The sequence below is a fragment of the Labeo rohita genome, chromosome 7 (genome assembly GCF_022985175.1).
Source record: "Labeo rohita strain BAU-BD-2019 chromosome 7, IGBB_LRoh.1.0, whole genome shotgun sequence".
Classification (NCBI taxonomy): domain Eukaryota; kingdom Metazoa; phylum Chordata; class Actinopteri; order Cypriniformes; family Cyprinidae; genus Labeo; species Labeo rohita.
Genome location: NC_066875.1, coordinates 42,059,856 through 42,086,611, shown reverse-complemented (window position 1 = coordinate 42,086,611; position 26,756 = coordinate 42,059,856). Strand labels below are relative to the sequence as shown.

Here is a 26,756-nt window from a genome sequence, read left to right as displayed (position 1 = left end):
CATATATGCACCTCAATTTTGCCTATATGTGGCATATATACGCATATATGCAGCATATATATTATCATATATGTGCATATATACTGCATATAGGTTTCATATATCCGCATATATCCTCATATAGGTTCTTTCCATGTGGGCACATATACAGTGTATATTTTGAAAGTATTTACACTGTCCTTTAAAAGTTTGGAAACACCCCTGGCAAAGTGTGGTTTTGGATGATATCAGCACAAATCCTTATCATTTTTTGGTGCAAATACATTAAAGTAACTTGACATTATCGTTGAAGACCAACAATAATAATTTTCATTTTGATTGCATAATAATGGCAATATGTACATGTCAAAGTCAGACATGCCCCCTAATAGCTTCAACAATTGATTGCCAATTAAGTTTAGCATGCAGTGAATTTAGGCCCAGATTATGCTGAGCTGTAATAGCTGCTAATGATGGAAATTTTGATGAATCGAAAATTTAAGTTTTTTTATGTATAAACTATTTATGTAATAAAATATGTTCTCGTAGTTTGTGTTGTCCCTTATCACTGCAAAATGATCACAAATTAAAAAGGATTCATGCCAGTATTGTCCAAAACCCCACTTTTCTAGGGCGTTTCCAAACTCTTGGAGGGCAGTGTACATGTATTTATATGTATTTATTTATATTCATATAACTGATATTAAATATAAACATTTTAATGTATAAACATGACATATTTTTCTTAAATATATACATGCATGTGTGTGTATTTATATATACATAATAAATATACACAGTACACACACATATTTTATGTAAACAAAAACTTTTATTTTGGATGCGATTAATCACGATTAATCGTTTGAGAGCACTAAAATCTATTTGAAATTTTGGATATGGTCTGAGGATGGCTGGCTTAACAGTAGATAGTGTTATTATCACCATCACTAATGTCATAATTTTAATAAAACATCTCAGTAAATTCAGTGACAGTAATTTTGTTGTAATAAAATGCTCATTTTTACCATACCATTATTATGGTAATACCGTGCCATTTGAAAGTACATTATATTATTTTTTAAAGAAATTTTAAAGAAATTAATACTTTTATTCAGCAAAGATGCATTCAGTTGATCAAGAATAAAAGTAAAGACTACTGAACTTTCTAAGCATCAAAAAATCATAATAAAATGTGTCGCAGTTTCTGCAAAAATAATAAACAGTACTGTAATAAACTGTTTTCAACATTGATAATAATAAGAGATGTTTCTAGAGCACCGAATCAGCATATTAGAATGATTTCTGAAGTATCAAGTGACACTGAAGACTGGAGCAATGATGATATAAATATTTATTTTTAAAACCATTAAAAATCTCTCAGACCCTATACTTTTGAACAGTAGTGTATATATAATGTCAGTACCAATATTTCTGGACATAGTACCTTGGTATTCTTCAGTATTCTTTATTTCCAAGTACCTTGGAGCAGCATGCAAATACTATAGTAATCATTCAGTACCATAGGCCTATCAAAATATTACCATGCGATATCACCATGGTGCTGCCAAAGTACTTCATTCTGTGCACTAATACATTTGAACTAATGTTCAGACTTCCTCAGAAAACAATGAGTTCAGAGTAAAACGAACATGTTTGAGTAAAAACAATGGAAACTCGATTTGGTTTTTTGTTAGTCTGTAGTTTAATAACTATTCATAATGGATCTTTACCGTTTGTTGGATGATATTTCACCCTCATTTGCTGTTTCCACATTTGTTTGCGTGTTTACAAAGTATTGCCACTAAAGAATGTCTTGTTATGTTCTGATTCAACTAATCTTGTAATTATAGCCTATTTGAGTAACGCTAAAGCTGGCACAGAGCTGCATAATAATAACCAAGCAAATGTGACATTTCCTGGATAATTTAACTAAAACAATAAACAGAAAGGAAACCACACCGACCTCTAATCACAGATATTAGTTATTTCGTAAGCCGTAGTGTATTCCATCCAAGCACCAGGCTTGATCCTTCAGATGTGATGTGTATTCGGTCTGTGTCAGCTGAAGCCTATTGCTGCTAATGAAGTTCAACTGACTGTGAAAAGCCCTTCACGCCACAAAGTCTAGCCACAGATTTACTTGTTGAGACCCCCTCACAATGCTCATGTCCTAATGTGAGCGAGATGCATTTTAAATGCATAGAACAGTTGCGTGTGAATTACGGTATGTTGTGGAATTAGCCAACAAAGTTTATTTTGCCAGCTTGTGAGGGATATTTGATGTGCAAATCCCAATGTCAAATACACACATTCAGCTCTTTCATCTTGGAAGGCAAATACACAATTAAAACGTGTGAATGTGTGACAATCACGTGTTAATCGGCTCATAATCACTTGGGTGTTAAACAAAGTTAGAGGAAATCCTACTAATTAAAGGAATAGTCCACCTATGTAGATGAGTTTGTTTCTTCATCAGAACAGATTTGGAGAAATTTAGCATTCATCACTTGCTCACCAATAGATCCTTTGCAGTGAATGGGTGCCGTCAGAATAAGAGTTCAAACAGCTGATTAAAACATTACAATAAATCCATCATTTAGGTGTTTTAAACCTTAAACTCTTGTTTCTGGCCAAAATAGTCCTCCATCCATAGTCCATAATCCATAGTAATGCTTCCTCCAGTGAAAAAGTACAACTTTTGTATAACTTTTTCACTGGAGAACGCAATATGGTAGATAAAGGACTCATAATATTGTAGCTGGAAACAACAGTTTAAAGTTAAAAACATGTTAATGATAGATTTGTTTCTTACAGACACACAACTTTTTACTTTATAAAATGTTAATTGATGAACTGGAGTGTACTTGTGGATTACTTGTGGATTATTGTGGCGTTTTTATCAGCTTGGAGTCTCATTCTGACGGCACCCATTCAGTGCAGATGGTGAGCAAGTGATGTAATGATGAATTTCTCCAAACTTCACCTGATGAAGAATCAAAGTCATCTACACTGTAAAAAACAATTTGTTGAGTCAACTTAAACTAATTTGTTACCCAGGTGCTTTAAAAGTTTAGCCAACTTGAAATGTTAAGTTGTATCAAGTGAGTTGATTCAGCTTAAAATTTTAAGGCAGCTTTTAAAGGAGAAGTCCACATCCAGAACAACAATTTACAAATAATTTACTCACCCCCTTGTCATTCACGGTGCTCATGTCTTTCTTTTTTCAGTCATAAAGAAATTATGTTTTTTTGAGGAAAACATTTCAGGATTTTTCTTCATATAATGGACTGATATGGTGCCCCGATTTTGAACTTCCAAAATGCAGTTTAAATGTGGCTTCAAACGATCCCAAATGCAGTTATAAATGATCCCAGCCAAGGAAGAAGGGTCTTATCTAGCGTGAAGATCGGTTATTTTAATAAAAATAATACAATTTATATACTTTTTAATGTCAAACGCTCGTCTTGTCTCACTCTGCCTGGACTGTTTTTGTTCTTGTTCATGACAGTTAGGGTATGTTGAAAAACTCCCATCTCATGTTCTCCCTCAACTTCAAAATCATCCTATATCGCTGTTTTACCTTTTTTGTTAAGGGTGTTCGATCTTCTTTTGCATGTTCACTTTGCAGAGACTGGGTTGGTACTTCTGCAGCGGTGTAGGATGATTTTGAAATGATTTTTGAAGTGGAGGGAGAAAATACAGTCTGAGTTTTTCAACATACCCTAACTGACTTGAGCCAGAGTACAAGGACTGCAAGGCAAGACAAGTGTTTGGGAATAAATCATATTTAAATTGTATTTTTTAATGTAAATAACTGATCTTTTCACTAGATAAGACCCTTCTTCCTCAGCTTTAAAATCTGGGCACCATAGCAGTCCATTATATGGGGAAAAATGCTAAAATGTTTTCTTCAAAAAACAATTTCTTTACGACTGAAGAAAGAAAGACATGAACATCTTGGATGACAAGGGGGTGAGTAAATTATCTGTAAATTGTTGTTCTGGAAGTGGACTTCTCCTTTAAGTTTAACAAACCAAATTGTTTGTTAATTCAGCTCAAATATCTAAGTTGTCATTTAGTACATTTAGACTAAACTTATTTGAGTTGACTGAACTTAACATTTTAAGGCAGCAGGGTAACAAATTATTTAACTTTTTTTTTTGTACATCTTGGATGGCCTGAGGGGGAGTAAATTTTCAGCAAATATTCATTTTTAGATAAGCTATTCCTTTAAGTTACATAAGACGCCCTCTTATTCTGGTAGTTTATTTCGGTTTATGAAATCTGCAATCTACAGTAGGTTCAAATAGTGCTAAAAACCAGCATGTCATGAAATCGTGTTTTTCTGGTGAAGCCCATGAGAACTTTCTGAAGTAACACCATAAACCTTTCTGAGGTGTGACTTCACACCTTTGATTGGGAAACTACACAGTCTTCTTAGTAAAAACTTTAAAAATTAACTTAAAATTTTTAACTTTAAAAATGTAAAAATTAAACTAATACATCAATTGCGAGCACATTCGTTGAGCACATCAGTGAGATCTTTCTGATAAAATTACAACATATATGATTGGTGTTGATATCTATGTATATGTGCATCTCTGTTGTTGCAGGAGTCAAATGCGACACTTCTGTTTGTGGGAACTGCAGTCCCTGATCTCGTCCACCACTATCATCTGCTTCATCACTACAGGAGCCCTGAAAAGGTGTCATTTTCAGACCCCTGAGGTCAAAACTTCATGTCTAGCTATGAATGTAATCAAAATGGTGTTAATCATGTTAACATGAAGGAGCGGGTGTGATGTGATTGTGTTTTCTCATGCTTCTCTCCTCATGTATTTTGATGGAAGCCAGATTTACTGATAAACTAAGTCTTATCTGTTGGTAGAGCTACTGTGCATGTTAGTCAGGGGATGATTTGGATTTGTAATCTGAGATGCAAACATCTCTGACCTGAATCAAACATGTCATCAGCAGTAAATTAGCAAGTAAATTGAAAAGCCCAGGGACTCTGGAGCACTGGAGTCTGAGATCATGAGAAAAACACACATAAAGGCAAATAAAAGTTCTTCATTATGGTTGCTCAGCGTTGTGCAGCGTTGAAGGCATTGCTGTATTTCTCAGAAATACTGTATAGATGTGACAATTGAACTGTTCTGCACTTAACAATTCAAATGAATTCTTGCTTTGTACTGGGTAGCTGACTAATAACATGCCTGTAACTATTATCATTATTCATTCATTATTATACTGTGTTTTTCAGTATTTTTTTAATCATATTTTAGCTTTCTTTAAGTAATATATTTTTTATGTTTTTTAAAGAAGTCATTTATGCTTACCAAGGCAGTATTTATATGATCCAAAGTACAGTAAAATAGTAATATTGTAAAATCATTACAATTTAAAATAACTTTTGTATTTTAATTAGTGCTGTCAAAATTAGGGCATTAACAGTCAATTATTTGTTTGTTTATTTGATTATTTGTTATTTATTTTTCGATTAATTTTAATTTATTTTATAAGTTTAACAGTGTTAAAAATGTCATTTTATTTTGTCTTATTTTATTATTTTATTTTATTTTATTTTATTTTATTTTATTTTATTTTATTTTATTTTTACTACCAAGTCATAAGATTAAAATACAAATTTCCATCAAAGGTACATACAAACATTGCTCACATCCACATAAATAGTTTTGCTTTATTTGTGCTGTTTTTAAGTAAAATATCTCTATATATTTTTTATGTTAAAATAGAAAACCATTATTAAAAAACAAATGATTCAAATGAATTCAATTTCTGGGCTAATGATGCTGAAAATTCAGCTTTGCCAACACAGGAATAAATTACATTTTAAAATAAATAATCACAATTTTTTTTCTGAAAATAATCGCAATGAATCCCACCTAGCATTAAAGTTTTTAAATATACTTTTTAATGACATTTTTAATTTTATATATATATATTTATACACACAACTTTTTTTGTACTATTTTTAACATAAATTTATTAGTTGATTTTTAACCATATTGTAGCTCTCTTTTCACTTTTTTTTTGACTTAATTTCTTTGTTGAACTTTTTGAATAATAATAGGGTAAAATACAGGAGAATAATGAATAAATATTGTTCCCACTTCAATCAAACGCCCAACTTAAAATAAAATTCAATTAAAATTAAATTAACAAGCTACTTTTAAAAAACATACATATGAAAAAAAAATCATATTCAGTACCTACTTATACTGTACAATAGAGTATGTCAAGCATGTAAATTAATTTTAAAAAGTATACATGCATTTTTTTTTTTTTTTTTTATTTAGTAATTGCTCTTCAAATTTAGTACAGTATTTTAATACTATATATATGCATACGTGACCATGGACCACAAAACCAGTCATAAGGGTCAATTTTTTGAAATCAGGATTTATATATCATCTGAAATCCGAATAAATAAGCTTTCATCAAAATATTGAGAAAATCGCCTCTAAGGTTGTCCAAATGAAGTTCTTAGCAGTGCATATTACTAATCAAAAATTAAGTTTTGATATACTTACGGTGGGAAATTTACAACATATCTTCATGGAACATGATCTTTACTTAATATCTTAATGATTTTTGTCATAAAAGTAAAATTGATAAATGTTGACCAATACAATGTGTTTTTGGCTATTGCTACAAATATGCCCATGCTTTTGTAGTCCAGGGTCACATATACCCATAATTTTGTGGTCTCTTGCAAGGGTTGTGTGCACATGCTGTCTCTGCTCCTCACACCTCAAATCTGAGGCAGGAGAAGCTGCTCTTTCCCACACACCCCCTACTTCTGGTGTCACTTCTCCTCTCAAGTACTGACCGGGATCCTCTGAGGTGCCAACTCGCACCTCTCAGAGGATATATACAGGAGCAACGTGGTTCACCAGCAACCACAACCTCATTCAGCAGAGACCTTCTCAACTCAACAGCCATGGATATCTCCAGCTCTTCCCTTCAGCTCCAAGACAGCGGTGCTTTCCTGTTCAACTGTGAGAACCTTCTAGATCAGAGCTACGCCGTATCAGATGCGGGCTACTACAGCGCCTGCAGCAGCCTGTCTCCAACTTCGTCCGTAGACTCCTGCGGCTTCTCTCCTCCGGGACAGGACATACCGCAGATCTATCCACACCAGGAGAAGAACAAGGTTCAGCAAGCCAAGAGAACCGGACGGCCAAGGTCAAAGTTCCCTGGAGTGAAACGGCAAACCGCAAGTGAACGGGAGAAGCTGAGGATGAGGGATCTGACCAAAGCTCTGCATCACCTCAGAGCGTACCTGCCTGCATCAGTGGCTCCTGTTGGAAAAACGTTGACCAAGATCGAGACGCTGAGGCTCACTATCCAGTACATCTCCTGCTTGTCAGCTCAGCTCGAACTCGGTGAAGACGAGGCGAAGCGTGGAGCTCAGGCCGAGGTCAGCACCGCATCAGCCGCCTTTGACGGCTTCACTGCGACTCCTTCGGTTACTCAAATTTTACCAGCTCAGCAGTTCCCATCTATGACCTGTTATCAGGTATGTTCAACACTATTCATATACTATTTTAATCAATACTTAGTATTAAATGTAAGCCTGGACCACAAAACCAGTCTTAAGTAGCATGGGTATATTTGTAGCAATAGCCAAAAATATCTATTTTTCTTTTATGCTAAAATCATTAGGATATTAAGTAAAGATCATTTTCCATGAAGATATTTTGTAAAATTCCTAGCGTAAATATCAAAACAGTTAATAAAATGTAAAGGAGATTTTCTCAATATTAAATTTTTTTTTTTTTTTTTTTTTTGCATCCTCAGATTCCAGATTTTCAAAAAGTTTTATCTTTGCCAAATATTGTCCTATCCTAACAAACCAAAATGTCAATGAAAAGCTTATTTATTCGGCTTTCAGATTATGTGTAAATCTCAGATTCAAAAAATGTACCCTTACGACTGGTTTCAGGGTCCCGGGTCACAAATATTTAAATACGTGGTAAATTTAGACTTTACATGCAATATTTTTTTAAAGTATAACTGAGATACTAGTATAATTTATATTTCTATATTTTCATTTATTATTTTTTTTTATTGATTCTATATGAGTTATTTTATTTAGTTAGTTAGCTTTTTATTTTATTTAAAGCATTTTTATAGTTTAACAGTTTTAGATTTAGTTAACTATAATAACCTGGTTTTATATTTATTTAGAAAATAATTTTTAATAATTATGATTCAATTCTTTGTATTTAAAAATGAAATTAAATTTAAAAAAATGCTCAATGCTTAATTTGATCTCTGTTTTATTTTTCCAGACTCAGAATCCAGTTGAAGGCGATTTCCTTTCATTCCCAGCTCAGGATTTTTGGCTTCTCGAGCAACACAATTTCTTCCACGGACAGTACTGATCAAAATGGACTGAAATGCACAATGTGAATGCAAATATTAATTTGCACAATGTTTGTACGATAATGAAAATGAAAGACTTTATATTTGTAAATATTTTGTATAGTTATTTATATTTTTCTATTTTTAAAAATATATTAATATTTATTAATTGTAAATGTTCTGGCAAATAAAACCTTGAAACATTACTTCTACGCTCCTTTTGTGAGTTGTTTTTAATTTTACATATAAATGATTTCACTATGATGCCTTTTAAACAATGTACATCGTAAAGCAGATCCACTTAAAGGAGAAGTTCACTTCCAGAACAAAAATTTACAAATAATGTATTATTTGTAATAAATTATTTGTAAGATAATTTATTCACCCATTGCCATTCAAGATGTTCATGTCAAGAAATTCCTCAAGAAATTATGTTTATTGAGGAAAACATTTCAGAAATTATCTCCATAAATTGGACTTAAATGGTGGCCCCAAGTATGAATGTCCAAAATGCAGTTTAAATGTAGCTTCAAATGGCTCTAAATGATCCCAGCCGAGGAAGAAGGGTCTTATCTAGCAAAACGATCGACCATTTTCTAAACAAATTGACAATTTATATACTTTTTACCCTCAAACGCTTATCTTGCCTTGTCTATGTCTGCGTGAACTGTTTTTTTCCGGTTCAAGACAGTTAGGGTATGTCAAAAAAACTCCCATCTCGTTTTCTTCCCCAACTTCAAAATCATCCTACATCACTGCAGAAGTACTGACCCAGTGTTTACAAAGTGAGCATGCAAAGAAGATCAAACGCCCTTTACAAAACAGGTAAAATAGCGATTTAGGATGATTTTGAAGTTGGAGAAGAAAACGAGATGTTTTTTGACATACCCTAACTGTACTGACCCCGATTACACAGAGTTCGCATGCGCAATGCAGAGAACAGAAGAGCGTTTGAGGTTAAAAAGTATATAAATTGTCAATTTGTTTTGAAAATGATGATTGTTTTGCTAGATAAGACCCTTATTTCTCAGCTGGGATCGTTTAGAGCCATTTGAAGCTGCATTTAAACTGCATTTTGGAAGTTCAAACTTGAGGGCACCATTGAAGTCCACTATATAGAGATGATTCCTGAAATGTTTTCCTCAAGAAACAAAATTTCTTTACGACTGAAGAAAGAAAGACATGAACATCTTGCATGAGTAAATTATCTGTAAATCTCTGTTCTGGAAGTGAACTTCTCCTTTAAGCAGCATCCTAATGAGAGACAGCTGTGATGGTCATTCCACGTTGTAATTCACACGTTTAAGGAAACACCCCTGCAGAGCGAGCATTAATGTGGGCAGGATAGTAAACTAACTCTCACAGGTGAGATCCTTTAATACCCCTCAGACTGTAAACAAAGCTCTGTGGGGATCTTCTTCTGAAATGCAAGGCCTGATGCCTCTTTCAAGCCAAAAAGATAAACGGGTTTCCTAATCTTAAATTCTCTTAAAGGCATAGTTCACCCAAAAATGAAAAATTGCTGAAAAATTCATCAGGCGATTTAAGATTTGGATGAGTTTGTTTTATCATCAGAACAGATTTGAAGAAATTTAGCATTACGTCACTTGCACACCAACAGAATCTCTGCAGTGAATGGGTGCTGTCAGAGTCCATAATCAATAATGACGCTTCTTTCATTCTGACAGCATCCATTCACTCTGGAGGATCCATTGGTGAGCAAGTGATGCAATGCCAAATTTCTCCAAATCTGAACTTTCCAAACTCATCTACATCATAGATGGCCTGCAGGTGAGTAAATTTTTATCAAATATTGCATTTTGGGAGAGCTATTGCATTAAGTATCCTTGATGGCAGCAACAAGATGACACAATGAGAATCTCCTGATGTATCATCCATGTCAGATTGCACAACTGCAATTACAACAAAAAAACTTGCTGTGACTTAATTAAAGATATTAATAGCACCATTAGTGACGTAAGTGACAGCTGTTCTTCAGTGTCCATTTATATGTGGTAAAAGTCGTAGTAAAGAGTCTTAAAGGTGACAAGTCAGCAGCTGCTTTCGGACACTATAATAATGAATCACTTCCTCACCCTCCCTTCCTCCCATTTGTGCAGTCTTGTCTACTTCCTCTGTCCCTAATGACACTGAAGAATTAACCACGTTCATCTAGTTACAAAAACAGAACATCCTGTATTGTGCTGTTACATCTTATCCTGTCCATTCCAATCTGGATGCCATTAGTTTATCATTCATAAGCAGTATGTGCAAAATATATTTTTCCCATTCATTTCCTCCATAGGTAGTTCAAAAACAATTAAGTTAAAGAAGAAGTCCAGTTCCAGAACAAAAATTTACAGAGAATGCACTCACCCCTTCGTCTTCCAAGATGTTTGTCTTTCTTTCTTCAGTCATAAAGAAATTGTGTTTCTTGGGGAAAACAGCAAAGATCAAATTCCCTTTACAAAAAAGGTAAAACAGCAACGTAGGACGATTTTAATGTTGGAGGAGAAAATGAGATGGGAGATTTTCGACATTCCCTAACTGTACTGACCCGGATTACACAGAGTTTGTATACAAGAGAATAGATAAAATGAGCATTTGAGGTTAAAAGTATATAATTGTACTTTTTTTTTTGGAAAATAAACAATCGTTTTACTAGATAAGACCCTTCTTCCTTGGCTGGGATTGTTTAGAGCCCTTTGAAGCTGCATTTAAACTGTATTTTGGAAGTTTAAACTCACAGACACCACTGAAGTCCACTATATGGAGAAAAATTTGGGAATGTTTTCCTCGAGAAACATACTTTCTTTACGACTGAACAAAGAAAGGCACGAACATCTTGGATGACAAGGGGGTGAGTAAATTATCTGTACATTTTTGTTCTGGAAGCAAACTAATCCTTTAACTAAACTTTTTGATTTGAGGTTGACTTTCATAAAAAGAAAAATGGTCTTTTGAAAGGCAATGAGACTACGCATTCTATGAAGAAATTACAATAAATCATAAATGAAGAAATGACAGTACAATATAAAACTGGTGGTTATAATGATACAATGTATTTCATGTTTATTGCAAAATATTTAAATACATACAAATATATAGACTGACATCAGAATTATAAACAACTACATAAAATACTGCAAAATATTTGAGTGATTTAATTTAATAATCAAAGGCACAGTACAGCTGATAATCAAACTTGTGTAGAAAATGTCTGTATTTTAAAAAAAAATTATATAATACTCATGTAAGTATGAAAATATTATACAGAAACATTCATAATGAGAGTGTGTTTAGGCTGTTTGTTCAATCAGCCAGTTCATCAGCTGCGCTTTGTTTTCAGACATCCATTTACTGTTGGCTTTTGTCTGTTCAATGGCCTGCTCTATTGCCTGAATACCAAAATTTAAACTGCTTGCTTCAAATTCCTCTTTAAATTGTTGTAACTGCAATTTGTCAAAGAAACAGAGAGAGAGAAAGGGATAAGTTTCACATTTCCATTTTTTCAATACGTCATGTCACTGTAAAAATGTTCACCAGTTTCAACGTAAAAACTTAAGTACTTAAAATTTTAAGTTAAATCAACTTAAAAGTACAAGTAATTTCAACTAATAAGTTTAATCAGTGGTTCCCAAACTGGGGGGCGCGACCCCTGGGGGGGGGTGGCAAGGCTAGTGTACAGCTGATTTTTATAGAAATTCGAAAGAGATAAACGGCCGAAAGTATCTACCGCGCAGTCCGGCAGTATTCAGTGCACACCACTCGATGTGTGACGCTCTGCTCAATATTCCGCTCTATGAATGTAAAAAGAAACATTTTTAGGGTGATGCAAGACCCCACTGTGAAATTATCTTACTTACTATATGGCTACTTTCCACATATGTAAATAATTTAACACAAAATATGAATTTCATCATATTTTATTACCTCAAGACGACTTGTAGTACCCGCTGCAGCTGTCTGTTATCAGTTGTAGCAGTTTTTGTCCTAAAATAACAGACCACTAGATGGTGCAATTGATATCAGAAATGAAAACTGCGGTTTGCTGCGAGTAAAATTATGAATGAATGACGCATAGTAGTTCTGCTGTAAGCATGGACAAGTTTTTGAAAAGACAACAAGTGCCAGGTAAACGTAAAGTAGATGATGAATCTACTTCAAAGATCGCAACTACAACAAAGAGAAGAAAATATGAGAAAATCTGTTTAAAAAACAATGAATGCTGTTACATAGTACAAAAAATAGTACATAGTAAAGCTGCATGCTTTACTTTTAATGTTTCTACTCTAAAAGTGACTAGTTCCTTGTTCTTTTATTTTTTTTCAGTAAGTTGTCACACACTGAATTTGAATTATTACGTTTCAAATAAATCCTTCTGAAGTTGTGTTTATGTTTATGTGTAAATGCGGGGGTGGGGCTTGAATTTTTTTTTATTCACTTATTAAGTCATTTTATCTCACTTTATTGTAGTGAGTTGAAATGACTTGTAGTTTTAAGTTAATCTAACTTAAAATTTTAAAGCAGCTGCTGAACTTAAGTTTTTAAGTTGAAACTGGTAAAAACTTTTAACAGTGTACCACACATCTCAAGAAAAAAAAAAGAAAGAATATAGCATCACAACATATCATTAATATTATTAATAAGTTATTAATATAAAATATTACATATATACTGCTGTTTAAAAGTCTGAGGTCAGTAAGAATTTTTAGAAATTCATAATTGAATGAAACTGATGCATTTATTCAGCAAAGATGCATCAAATTGATCAAAAGTGACAGTAAAGACATTTCAATGTTATGAAGACGTTCTATTTTGACCTTGTATTCAACAAAGAATCCTGGGAAAAAATGTCTAATGCTTTAAAGAAAAATATTAAGCAGCACAACTGTTTTAAACACTGATAATAATAAAAAATGCTACTTGAGCTTTGCTGTCACAGGAATAAGTTACATTTTTAAATATATTACAGTGGAAAATGTTTTTTCTTAATTGCAGTAGTATTTCACCGTAATACTTTGTTTTATATGCATTTTTGGTGAGCACTTTCAAGAAACATTTGAAAAATAGTACAGACCCTCGACATTTAAACAGTACTGTAATAATATTTGTTTTGTGTTTGCAAATACAAGCTCTTATTTAAATAGCACAAACCTGTTTCAAGTCAAATTCTGTGGAAAACTTTTTTGTGATGCCGTGGATCAGTCTTCCCAAAAAAAAGGACCCGTCTTCAAAACTACGGAGATGATAGAAAGTGTCAGTAGAGATTATGAATATAGATTTAAGAAAGAAAGGAGGAAACACAGTACTTACTCTTTAGTTATACGTTCCCAGTTGCCTCTGACAAAATCCCAAACCAACGGCTGCCCAATTACATTGCCTGCAATATATACAATGGCGTAGGTAACGTCCTGCTTTCTGATCATGTTTGGATCTATTGTATATTCCAGATACCTTTAGAAAACAGAAAGCAATTAAATGATCATAAACAGACTTCCATATATAGTATAGCATAGTATAGCATCATTCAAAAGTTTGGGTCAGTAAGATTTTTTTGAAAGAAGTTTCTTGTGCTCACCAAAGCCTCATCTATTTGATCATAAAATACATTGAAAACATCAACATTGTGAAGTACTATTACAATTTTAAAAAACTGTTTTCTATTCAAATATATTTTAAAATGCAATTTATTCCTGTGATGTAAAGATGAATTTTCAGCATCATTACTCCTGTCTTCAGAGTCACATGATCCTTCAGAAAGCATTCTAATATGATGATTTGCTGCTCAAAAAACTACTATTATTATTAATGTTGACAGCAGTTGTACTGCTTAATATTTTTGGATACTTATATTCCTTGATTACCAGTAAGTTAAAAAGAACAGCATTTATTTGAAATAAAATGTTTTTGCTGTCACTTTTGATCAATTTAATCCATCTTTACTGAGCACAACCTACATTTTTGGTAGTTTATGTTCTAAGATGCAGGATATAGGACTTGCCTGTTTAACAGCCAGGGCTCTTTAGTGCATGATAGACCATATGCCAGTTTCTCTGCCTCTGCAGCAATGGTAGTGTTCTTGAACATCTGCCATCCGAAATCCCACTCCTCAACACCACCAGCGGCGATGGCATTACAGTACACAGTCAACTTTAGATTTGGGGGAATTCTTGAGTGGAAAAAATAAAATTGAAATAAACAGAACTGAACTGAATCACTGAACTGAACCAAACCACAAAGATCTAAAGTGAACTGGCTTGAACTGAACTGAACAATATCTGAACGAACAGAACTAAAAGAACAGAGATGGCTTTAACTGAATTCTGAATTTAACTGAATTAAATCGATTAACTGAACTAAACTAAAATCACTGATTTCAGTAGATTTAGAAAGAGCTATACTGGAAGTGAATTGAATTAAACTCCCATAAAGAACTAGAAATAAGTGAACTGAACTGGCACGAACTGAGTTCTGACTAAAATAAAATATATTGACTGAAATAAACTAAAATCAATGGTGTGGACACACCTGTAAAAAGCTGAACTGGCTTGAACTGAATTCAAAGTGAAACTGAACTCCCATCAACAGATAAAAAAGAACTAGAAAGAAATGAACTGAAATAAGTCGAAATGAATTCTGACTTGAATTAAAAGAAACTGATTAACTAAACTAAACTAAAATCAAGAACTTAACCTGGCCTCAAATGAATTCTGAGTGGAAATGAATTGAACTTGGCTCCCATAAACAGACTGAAAAGAACTAAAAAGAAGTGAGCTGAACTGAATTAAACTGAATTCTGGTTTGAATGGCACTGAATGAAACTGATTAGCTGATATAAAAACTAAAAGCAAGTGAATTGAATTCAGACTGGAACTGAATTAAACTCCCATAAACAGATAAAGAAGAACTAGAAATAAGTAAACTTAACTAAATAAAATATATTAACTAAACTGAACTAAAATAAATAGTACTGGCTTGAACTGGATTCAGAGTGAAACTGAACTGAACTCCCATAAAGAGATAAAAAAATAGAAAGAAGTGTACTGAAATAAGCTGAAATGAATTCTGACTTGAATTAAAGGAAACTGATTAGCTGAACTAAACTAAAAATCAAGAGCTAAACTGACTTGAACTGTATTCTGAGTAGAAATTGAGCTTAGCTCTCATTACCAGATTAAAAAGAACTATAAATAAGTGAACTGAACTGGCCTGAACTGCATTCTGATTTGAACTGAATAAAATATAATAACTGAACTAAACTAATATCAGTGGTATGGATAGACCTAAAAAAGATGAACAGGATTAGGAGTGGAACTAAACTAAACTCTCATAAAGACATAAAAAGAAGCTAGAACGTAGTGAACTGAATTAACTTGAAATGAATTCTGACTTGAATAGAAGGAAACTGATTAACTGAACTAAGGTAAAAATCAACAGCTAAACTGGCTTGAACTGAATTCCTAGTGGAAATTATTAACTTGGCTCCTATAAACAGACTGAAAAGAAGTGAACTGAACTGAATTAAACTGAATTCTGACCTAAAACTGCATTGAATTAAACTAAAATAAGTGGTATGAATAGACCTAGAGAGAGATGAACTGGCTTGGACTGAATTCAGACTGGAACTGAATCACTGAACTGAACTAAATTCAGGTGAATTAGCAGAATAAAAAAGAGCTGATCTAAACTGGCATGAACTTAATTCAGATTTCAGGCAGAGAGAAGCGGTTTCCATACGGGTTGCTGCCAGGGTTCTTCATCCATTGTCTGTACCACATTCTAGTGAGCTCTGAACATCCTTTCACTCCAGTTTTGCAGGCCATTGTGATTGCGTTTACTTGATTGTATCTATAAACAGAAGTCACACAAACCATATGATATTTCAGTGAACCTTCCCTTAAATTCCCTTTCATCACAGTTAATGTCATTTATATTACTAATTTTTTATGCAAAAACAGAAGTGATTTAAACTCTCATATATTACGTAACTTTATAGAGAGTTTAAAGGCGTCATATCATATATTTTAGTTTTTTTCTACTGAGGTCCACTTAGTTTTTGCACAAGTAATTACTGTAATAATTTATTTTTTTATGATCATATTAAATAAGCTGTTCTTGTGGTTGTGCCTATATGACTAATATGTAAACATCCTCTTTGCGTGTAAAATTATGTGTGGGTTTGCACAAGCTCTGACAGATTTCCCCACACTTCTATTCATATTTACCACATTTGTCTTATGTTTCTTAATAGTATATATTTCCTCATTACCTCAGTGTGGTAATGTTAATGCGTATATATGGGTGGTTCTTTCTTCTTGCGATCTGTCTGACGCCAGTACAGAATGAGTTGCCTAGTTTTAATAAACGGTTCTATATTTTTTTTTACTGGGGAGAACGTTTTTATAGTACGTTAACTCTTTAATATCCAAAAATCAAGACAGTTTGATTTCTCACGATGTGACCCCTAAAATTCTTCGTAACAGCTTTAAGTTTGTGGTTATAGAATTAAAGTTACAACTGATTGTGGTGACACGCTGTGGTGTTACTAAAGTAATATTTAATAAACTGTGAACAAAATAATCATATATTTACTGGTCCATGAATCTTGAGGGTTTCTGAGTCCAGTTTGATGTAATAACTTTGAAGTGATCAAAAAGAGGCTGCACCTTTCTCCGCAGATAAGTCTGGAAAGTTTTAATTAAATGTATAAATGTTAAAATGACTATGCAGTATGTGCCAGACATGTTTTTTTTTTGTAATAAGAAAACAAAGATACCTGCAAATGTCCATAGACTTCTGTTCGTTCAAACATGAGGAAAAAATATTCCAAATTTCTTATGGCAGATTCCCACGGTATGTACTCCATCTCCTCAGACAGATACTTGGTTGTTCCCAGCGCTAAGGTTATGTTGATTATCTCTGCCCTATGAATAATCAGATTCATATTTCAGCTATTTTAATATTTACAGCCAAATAATTTTGTCCGCTGATGAAATATCTGCAGCAGAGAGCTCACCTCGCCAAATTAAATGCATCATCGATGATCTGGCCCCTGTTAAGAACTGGAATAACCTATGTGAAAAGATAGTAAAAACAAATGTTACATATGTCATTATTTATTATATTAAATTACTAGTAATATATAATTATATATTAGAACAATTCAGAACATTAAAATGATATAGTAGAACAATTAATGCTTTGTTATATAATATAACCATATAATTTGGGTCATTTTTAATATGCACTTTGCAATTTGGAATTTATTAATTTACTTTGATGCTCCTTCTTTTAAATTAAACATAATGAGATACTTACTTTATGATCTGAGGTCAGTTGTTTGAGGAGACGTTCCCAGTTCTGGGGATCATAATTAACTCTGTAGTATCCCGTGACATTCAGGTTGGCCAATATCCAGTCAGTATCTGTCTTCATGGGCTTGTATGATTCTGTTTTACTAAGCAGCCAGTGCTGGCCCGTGTTATTGCCACTCTTCATCCATGTGATTGGCACAAACCATTCATAACTGCAAACATTTTTGAAGAAACACACGGTACACTTTAAAAGTACAGAACTCTAATGTAATCTTGCCACATTTGTCAGTGTAAACATACTTGTAGCCAGACGGCCTGTCCATTACTGCCTCTGGGTGTATCAGGAAGTGCTGCTGAGAGATACTTCCTGTTTGAGTGTCAATAGTTACGACAGGGAAACCCATCTGAAGAATCCAGCGATTCATAATTTCATTTATTGAGGCTGGGAGCTGAATGCTTGAATCTGCATCTACAGCCTGAAAAGGAGGTATAATGAAATATAATATGTGACCCTGGACCACAAAACCAGTCATAAATGTCAATTTATTTACTAAATCATCTGAAAGTTGAATCTGAGGGTACAAAAAAAATCTAAATATTGAGAAAATTGCTTTTAAAGTTGTCCAAATGAAGTTCTTGGCAATGCATACTACTAATCAAAAATTAAGTTTTGCTTTATAATTATAGTAGGAAATTTACAAAATATCTTCATGTAACATGATCTTTAAAGGGGAAGTCCACTTTCAAAACAAAGATTCACATATAATGTACTCACCCCTTTGTCATCCAAGATGTTCATGTCTTTCTTTCTTCAGTCGTAAAGAAATTATGTTTTTTTAGGAAAATTTCATTTCAGCATTTTTCTCCATATAATGGACTGATATGGTGCCAAACTTTCAAAATGCAGTTTAAATGCATAGTGCAACAGTTGGTTATTTTCATAAAAATAGTACAATTTATATACTTTTTAATGTCAAACGCTCGTCTTGTCTCACTCTGCCTGGGCTGTTTTTTTCCAGTTCATGACAGTTAGGGTATGTTGAAAAACTCCCATCTCATGTTCTCCCTCAACTTCAAAATTGTCCTATATCACTGTTTTACCTTTTTTGTTAAGGGTGTTTGATTTTTTTTGCATGTTTACTTTGCAAAGACTGGGTCGGTATTTCTGCAGCAACGTAGGGTGATTTTGAAATGATTTTTGAAGTTGAGGGGAAAAAATACGACTGGAGTTTTTCAACATACCCTAACTGTCTTGAGCCAGAATACACAGTTCAGGGAAAGAAAGGCAAGACGAGCGTTTGAGAATAAAAAAAAGTATTTAAATTGTATTTTTTTAAATGAAAATAACAGATCGCTTCGCTAGATAAAACCCTTCTTCCTCGGCTGGGATCATTTACAGCCGCATTTGGGATCACTTGAAGCCACATTTTGGAAGTTCAAAATCAGGGCACCATAGCAGTCCATTATATGGAGAAAAATGCTGAAAACAATTTCTTTAAGACTGAAGAAATAAAGACATGAACATCTTGGATGACAAGGGAGTGAGCACATTATATGTGAATCTTTGTTTTGGAAGTGGACTTCTCCTTTAAAATCCTAATGATTTTTTGCATAAAAGAAAAAAACGATAATTTTGACCCATACAATGTATTGTTAGCTATTGCTACAAATATACCCGTGCTACTTATGATTGGTTTTGTGGTCCAGGGTCACATATTGTTGTAAAATCAAACCCACTTAAACTAATATTTAACAATTCTACTGCATTAATTTTGTAACTTACTTCCTGGAGTTTTCCCCAAAGATCTGTGTACACAGTGTTGCTGTATGCATACTCATGCAAATAGTTCTGTGGAAATAATGTACAGGTTATAATGTTATTTTGAGAAAAAGCCAGTTACATAAATAAATCATAATATCTCAAAATCCCAAACCCTTCAGACATACATGAAGTCCTTTAGCAAAGACAGGCTCTGTCAGAAACTCAGACAGCATTCTCAATACTGCAGCCCCCTGAAACGACAACAATTTAGCATGAAATAAAACACTGCAATTTGACACTGCTTAATAGTGTTATTTTAAGTTTGCACATAAAAGAAACCTTGCTATATGTGATGGTATCAAATAGCTCATCGATTTGACCCGGTGTAACGACTTCATCCTCTTTCGAAGAAAGCGGGTGGGAGGAAACAAGAGCATCGACGGTGAACGCCCTCTGAACCTGTTGCAGCACCATCAGATCTTTCTTCAGGAAAAAAGACAGCAAATTCGTCGTATCTTCAGAGGTGGCTTTAACAACACTCCACACTTTAGAATATATATTTATAATACTTAACAGATCAGTAGTTATATAAAATATCTTGATGTAGATCAAGATCATATACTTGATGTAGACATACTTTTTGTAGTCAGTTTCAAGTAACGGCTGCACGTTGCTTATGAATATTAATTACGTGACGTGACGTTCGCCTGGTAGCAGTAGCCCTGACGTTTAAAAACAAGACGTTACTATCTAGCTAGTAAGTAAAAGATGTCTTATATTTTGAGTGTATGATTCATGAATGAAACAACTTAACGGAAGTTTACCAACCCCTGTCTGCATGACTTATCGGGGCGCACACTGTAAAAAATAAAAAAACACAATTTGTTGAGTCAGCTTAAAATAATTTGTTACCCTGCTGCCTTAAAATTTTAAGTTCAGTCAACTAAAATAAGTTTAGTCAACTTGAAATGTTAAGCTGGACTAAGTAACAACTTAGATATTTGTGTTTGCTAAACTTAACAGATGGGTAAGTAACCCAGCTGCCTTAAAATTTTAAGTTGATTTAACTCAAATATCTAAGTTGTCACTTAGTATAATTTAACATTTCAAGTTGAATAAACTTTTTTTGAGTTGACTGAACTTAAAGTTTTAAGGCAGCCAGGTTACAAATTATTTTAAGTTAACTCAACAAATTGTTTTTTACAGTGCAAGGATAGGACGTTTTTCGTTGGATATCAAGCAGGCGGAATGCACCTGAATGGTATTATTTTTAATGCACTACTCAATCGGTCCATGGCCGATTTAAATCTGAGTAAACACAGTTAAACTGCAGGTTAAACACAGGGACTCTTCGGCGTTCACGTTTACTGGTCACCTGAATGAAAAGCAACGGAAAATGACCAAACGCACTGTGACGTCATCTGTGTAAACATTAGATGCATTACGGAGTTGAAGTCTACAGCCTTCTGATTTCTAGTGTAATATTGTTTATTATATTGTTTGCTACAATTTTGTGAACATACCCTGCTGAAATAAACAACAGAAACCATTACAGTGGTTGTAGAAAACAATAGAAAACATCACAACCATTAAAAAATGATTTTCTGTAGTGTGGGACATATTCCATTAAGATTTAGTGGTTTTAACAAGCCACCAATAGAAGGCGTATATTACTAGTAGAAACCCACAGGGTCCACTACAGTTTCTATTAAAACCAACACAAGCCCTATTAGAACCAGTAAAATCATTACAAATTTTGTGACGGTGTCTGTTGTTGTTGTTTTTTTTTCAGCAAGGTAGACATGATTTTCATATATTTGGTGAACATAGTGAATTAAAACTTACAATATTCCAGGTGGGTTCAGCATAATCAGCTGCAAGATATGAAACATAACTTGCAAAACCTTCATTGAGCCACAGGTCGTTCCACCATCTCATGGTCACAAGGTTCCCAAACCACTAGCCGATAATTTGACTCACATAAATTAATTACATCATTCAAATTAGTTACATAACACCAATTTTAGAGAGAGAGAGAGAGAAAGAAACAGAAATGTACTTCTCATACCATGTGTGCAAGTTCATGTGTGATTACAGTGGCCACCCATTCTTTATCTTCAGTAGAGGACACTTTAGGATCGTAGAAGAGCGAGAGCTCTCTGTATGTAATCAGACCCCAGTTTTCCATGGCTCCAGCAGCAAAATCAGGCAGTGCGATTTGGTCTAGAGATAGGAAAGTATTAGTCTGACTGCTTCTCTTCCCAGTGGCACAGCTTTCATGGATTGAGACATAAAGTTTGAAACGAACTTGCATGTTTAAACTCTCACCTGATTTGGATAGGGGGTATGTGGTGTTGTAATAGTTTTCTAAATACTTCAAAACAGGGAGGGTCACATTAAGAGCATAATCTCCCTGTCCACTTTCAATGGCTTCTCTACGTCCCCAGATTCTGATCTAAAAAATTATATAAAATCATGCATTTGGTGAAAAAATATACTGTGTACCCATTTTTAATTTGTTATCTGCATTTAAAATACGTATACTGTATCCACCTTTTTCTTCAACACGGAATTAAGCCTATGAGACTTTCGGTTTGTTAGCTGCTATAAGAAAATTACTAGAAGAGTGTGTTACAATGTGCAGTAAACTGTTTGCACTACAAACCAGTGTGCTCATAATTAAGATAATACATTAAAATAACATGGTTAGACACACCAATTTGCAATATCAAGCAGGAAAACAAGCTGTTTTGTGCAGCTAAAAGTAGCTGGACGCAGACGAGACATGAAGCCTGACCCATAAAATTTACAAATAGCTGTGCCTGTTCGTACAGGGAAGAAAAAGGTGGATAAGAGAAGAGAAGGGAGCAAGAAAGTAAGTAGATCTTGATTGTCTACCAAAACATTGGCCTCTGGTGGGGATCGTATGTTGGTAAATTCACTGACGACAAAAGCCAACAGATATGTTGACATTTTTTCAGTTGGCTCAAATGTGGTCCGTAAAACCTTTTGATTATCTATGGTGATGTTTTCAGTGCCTAGAAAAGAGAAAGTCAGGACATGAATGAAGAATTAAATTGTGTCCACAGATAAATCCACGAAGTATACAGTATTACTGTTCAAAAGTTGGGGTCTATACAATTTTTTGATTTTTTTAAGTCTATTATGCCATTTATTTGATTAAAAATACAGTAAATACAGTAATATTAGGAAATATTATTACAATTTAAACTGTTTTCTAATTAAATATATTTTAAAATGCTGAATTTTCAGCATCATTGTTCCAGTCTTCACTGTTACTTGATCTTTCAGAAATTATTTTAATTTGATGCTCAAGAAAATTATTATAATTATAATTATAATTATAATTATAATTATAATTATAATTATAATTATTATAATCAAGGCTAAAAACAGTTCTACTGCTTAATATTTTTGTGGAAACCGAAGTTAAAAAGTAGGGGTCGACCGATTATTGGCCTGGCCGCTTATATTAAGCATTTTAATGGTTATCAGTATTGTCATTTTCAAAACCAGTTTGCAGATAAAATAATTTAAAAGCATTTAAAGGAGCTTTTGTTGTTCTTAATTTTGACATTAATTTAAATTTTTACACTAGACATATATATATATATATTCATTCAAAATATCAGTTATCAGTTAATCTGTAATAACTGGTATCACCATTAAAAATAATTGTTCGGAATGTTAAATGTAAATCTTGTCAGTGCTTGAATAACACCCCAGGGGAAAATGTCGCCTCGATAAGTGATTAAAGAGCAGGTTATAAGCCACCAAACAATCAAGGCTACAATTACACAACTTTGGAAAAACTTCAGTCAAGCTGACATAATTGGTAAGGTCTAAATTTAGTCTTTCAGAATGCCAATGTGTCTTCATCTTCAAAAGATTTGTGACTCAGAATGTGCCAGTGTGTCTTAAAGCCCATGTAGATTTTAAATAAAAAAACACTAGAAGTCATATCATAAGATATGCATGCAATCCAGAAGCATATGCTGGTTTTCATACTTTCATAATTTATATAATTTTCGTAATTTATATGATAATTAATTCAGCAAGTTATTTCAATTTTAAAAATGTCTTTAATATTTTCTTAATTACCAAAACCAAATCATCCTTAAAAAAACAATATGTGAATGATCAAAACTCTTTGGATAATGTAGGGCTTTGTTTATCAAGTTAAACTTTTTCTATTTTCTAACAAAATATTTTCATGTTTTCAACAGCTTGTCATTGATGTGAGCACTTACCCAGCTCCATGCCATTAGCGAGGGCCACAGTTCCAGGAGGGTGTAGGAGAGTCAGGTGAAAGACGGCCTTCATTGACGGCTCATCAAAGCAGGGGAAAGCATTCCGGGCGGCTGTGGGCTGCATTTGAGTTGTGGCAACAACTCTGCCAAAATAAAGATATCTCAGTTAAGTGCACAGGAAGTAGTAGTTCAGCTTGCAGATGTCTTCATCAATGTTTTGATAAAAATTCAGTGAGTAATTTAATGGGAATCATTCACTACACCTAGTAATTAATTAACATTTTACATTTACGCATTTATGCATTTAGCAGACAGTTATAGACAACATCAAAGTAAATATAAAAATTTCAATAGTTATAAAAAATATAAAGCAGTGGTTTGTGATGTATTGTAATACACAATTGTAACTTTTACAGGACCTAAAATACTTTTACCTCATAAGAATACTATAAATAGGAAAAGTTGTTAAAAAGGTCATTTAAAAAAAAAATAATGGACATAAATTGTTTGTCAAACTGTCAGCCTCTCTCAGTTAAATACTGAATTAGTGGGGCTATATAAAAATTATATATTGTTTGCTCGTAAATGACTTTATATTTAAACAATTATTATTATAAGCTTATTTTATGATTAATTAATTAGCATTTACTTTGATGTTGATTACAAACAAAATTTCAACCCTTTCTTAGCAAAGCAATGTCACCACTACTTAAAGATACAACTTGTCTTACTTTTTTACACCTTTCTCTGTGTATTCGCTTTTGTAAAATCCTCCTAGATCATCTGACAGCTCTCCACGGAATTCCACGTACAGCCAATAGGATTTTCCAACTTGTAGATTTTCCTTCAGCTGAATCACCATGAATTGTGTTTGTGTTTGAAGCCAGGTTTTCAGTACAGCCGGAGCGCTCGTACCTCTCAAACCGGTCAGCTTGGCATGGTGCATCTCCGAGGTCAAGGTGAAGTTGAGCTCGTTGGAATGAATAATGATCAGGTCGGTCTCCTTCACGCATTTGAACGCAACTCCAGATGTCCCAGTGAAAATGTACATGCCCTGCTCATCCAGCACCAAGCGAGGCCAAAGCGTCACATTGTAGTATTCAGGAAGAAGTGTGTCAGGCAGTCTGTACTTGTCCCAGGGCTCGTCCGATGGTGCCGAGGTGCTGTGGGGTGCAGCAGTCGTCAGCGTACGGGTCTCGACTACGGCATTTACCTCGTTTTTCCGTTTCTCTTGCGCATAGACCACTGACAAAGCAAAAATGGTGAGCACGGCCCCAATGCCCAACCCAAACAGCACAAACCCTAGAGGCTTACTTATATAAAAACCTTTCCCCATGACCGCAGAGTTAAAATGAAGTCTCAGGAGATGTTGTGAGGAAACATACAGGAGTTAATGATGGGGCCAGGACAGGATCAAGTCTATGCGGACAGCCATGAAGTATGTGTGATTAAATAGTGGTGACTGTGATGAATCATGCTGTGGTTGTATCCATGCCACTTCTGCGGAAAACAGTTGCTCAAGCTCCAAATATTTGCATAGTTCTCATTTTTAAATAAACAAAACAATGGCAAATATGTCTTTATTCTTTGCATTTGACATGACTCTGCATGTGAGTTTTGTTTGCCAAGTTAAACTGGGTCACAGGGCTTATTAGCGATCGCTTCGGGGTAATTACATTACTCTCGAGACTTGAAATTGCTTTATGCCTGTTCCAACTTAATATTTCAAATATTTTTTATGTGGTTGTGACAGTGGATATCACAGTGGATGTCACTGGAAAATTACATGCTCCGAGCAACACTGTATCGTTCTGAAGTTACAGGTTCAACATGTCATTATGACTCTGTATAAGCTCATTCAGAAAAGAGGAAGATGCACAGTTAAAAAAAAAAAAAAAAAAAAGACCTAGTTGCACAACTCGAAATGATGATTTCAAAACGTCTCTACAACTTAATTATTTATTACAGTAAAAGTACAGTAAAAAAAAAAGTGAAAGCCTCAAAAACAGTTTGTACAATTGTAACGTGGACGCTGAGGCGGCGTTAAAATCCATATGCAGAAGTTTATTGGAAACAACAGCAAACTTACACATGAAACAGGCAGAGGATCAATAACCAGGAAAGCAGTCCAAAACCATAAACGTAATCCGAGCAGCAAGGTGATAACACAGGCAGTGGGTCAAATACCAAGAAGTCAGTCCAATCAGGCAAACAATCCGACAAGGGTAATCCGTAAACTCAATAAACCAAAAGCAAAGCAAGACGGCAACAGGTAATCCAACAGAGTAAATATAGAAACGCTCAGTAAGGCAGGTTAAACTGGCAATACTTCGCAAAGTATAGAGCACATGGTCAGTCTTTAAATAGTGTCAAACAGGAAGTAACAGTAGAAGCAGCAGAGGGAGCATGCAGGCAGTTCTAGGGTGAGGGCTCCCTCTGCTGGCTTGGCGTTACAGAATCCCCCCCCCTAGGAGCGACTCCTGGCGCTCAAAACAACAACAGTCCATGTGGGTGGGGGAACAGAGGCTAAACAGGGGGTGGGGTGGAGGGCCAGGTCCATGTAGAGCAGGTGGGCCTGGATCGTGGAGCAGGGACGGACAGTGAAGCACTGGAGGACCTGGGCCATGGAGCAGTGGCAGACAGTGAAGCACTGGAGGACCTGGACTGGGGAGCTGTGGCAGACAATGTAACCTTGGAGGACCAGGGCCGTGGAGCTGTGGCAGACAGTGGAACCCTGGAGGACCTGGGCCGTGGAGCAATGGCAGACAGTGGAACACTGGAGGGCCTGGGCCGTGGTGCAGTAGCAGACCGGGAAACCTTGCAGGTCCTGGGCCGTGGAGCAATAGCAGACAGTGGAACCTTGGAGGACCTGGGCCGTGGAGCAATGGCAGACAGTGGAACCTTGGAGGGCCTGGGCCGTGGTGCAGTAGCAGACCGTGAAACACTGGAGGGCCTGGGCCGTGGAGCAATGGCAGAGTAGGAAGCCATGGTGAGGCAGGCAGAGCAGGCATAACAGGGAGCCACTGCAGGGCA

At 34.6% G+C, this 26,756-nt stretch overlaps 2 protein-coding genes across 3 annotated transcripts; one reads left to right on the top strand and one right to left on the bottom strand.

The window, feature by feature from the left end:
• Positions 1-6,946: 6,946 nt before the first annotated feature.
• Positions 6,947-8,393, top strand: mespaa (mesoderm posterior aa). Its single transcript, XM_051113699.1, has 2 exons — positions 6,947-7,525; positions 8,301-8,393. Exons 1-2 carry the CDS (start codon positions 6,947-6,949, stop codon positions 8,391-8,393), a joined length of 672 nt encoding a protein of 223 aa, XP_050969656.1.
• A 3,040-nt stretch (positions 8,394-11,433) lies between these two features.
• Positions 11,434-25,299, bottom strand: anpepla (alanyl (membrane) aminopeptidase-like a). Of its 2 annotated transcripts, XM_051115998.1 has the most exons (19): positions 24,455-25,298; positions 23,724-23,866; positions 22,351-22,490; positions 21,781-21,907; positions 21,521-21,675; positions 21,298-21,411; positions 19,792-19,935; positions 19,638-19,703; positions 19,474-19,539; positions 17,991-18,166; positions 17,695-17,902; positions 17,393-17,448; positions 17,153-17,300; positions 16,969-17,060; positions 16,114-16,224; positions 14,378-14,545; positions 13,690-13,830; positions 13,531-13,612; positions 11,434-11,825 (listed from the first exon to the last, which is right to left on the bottom strand). In XM_051115998.1, exons 1-19 carry the CDS (start codon positions 25,057-25,059, stop codon positions 11,673-11,675), a joined length of 2,895 nt encoding a protein of 964 aa, XP_050971955.1. In that variant the 5' UTR covers positions 25,060-25,298; the 3' UTR covers positions 11,434-11,672. The 2 variants fall into 2 exon arrangements, with proteins under 2 accessions (XP_050971955.1, XP_050971956.1); XM_051115999.1 differs by lacking the exon at positions 21,298-21,411 and having other exon boundaries at positions 24,455-25,299.
• Positions 25,300-26,756: the final 1,457 nt, after the last annotated feature.

Coding starts and splice junctions, on each gene's coding strand:
- mespaa (XM_051113699.1), top strand. CDS start 6,947: ATGGATATCTCCAGCTCTTCCCTTCAGCTCCAAGACAGCGGTGCTTTC. Junction 7,526..8,300: donor CATCTATGACCTGTTATCAG/GTATGTTCAACA, acceptor TTATTTTTCCAG/ACTCAGAATCCAGTTGAAGG.
- anpepla (XM_051115998.1), bottom strand. CDS start 25,059: ATGGGGAAAGGTTTTTATATAAGTAAGCCTCTAGGGTTTGTGCTGTTT. Junction 16,225..16,968: donor CCCTCAAGATTCATGGACCA/GTAAATATATGA, acceptor TTCTGTTTATAG/ATACAATCAAGTAAACGCAA. Junction 11,826..13,530: donor CAGAATTTGACTTGAAACAG/GTTTGTGCTATT, acceptor GACAAATTGCAG/TTACAACAATTTAAAGAGGA.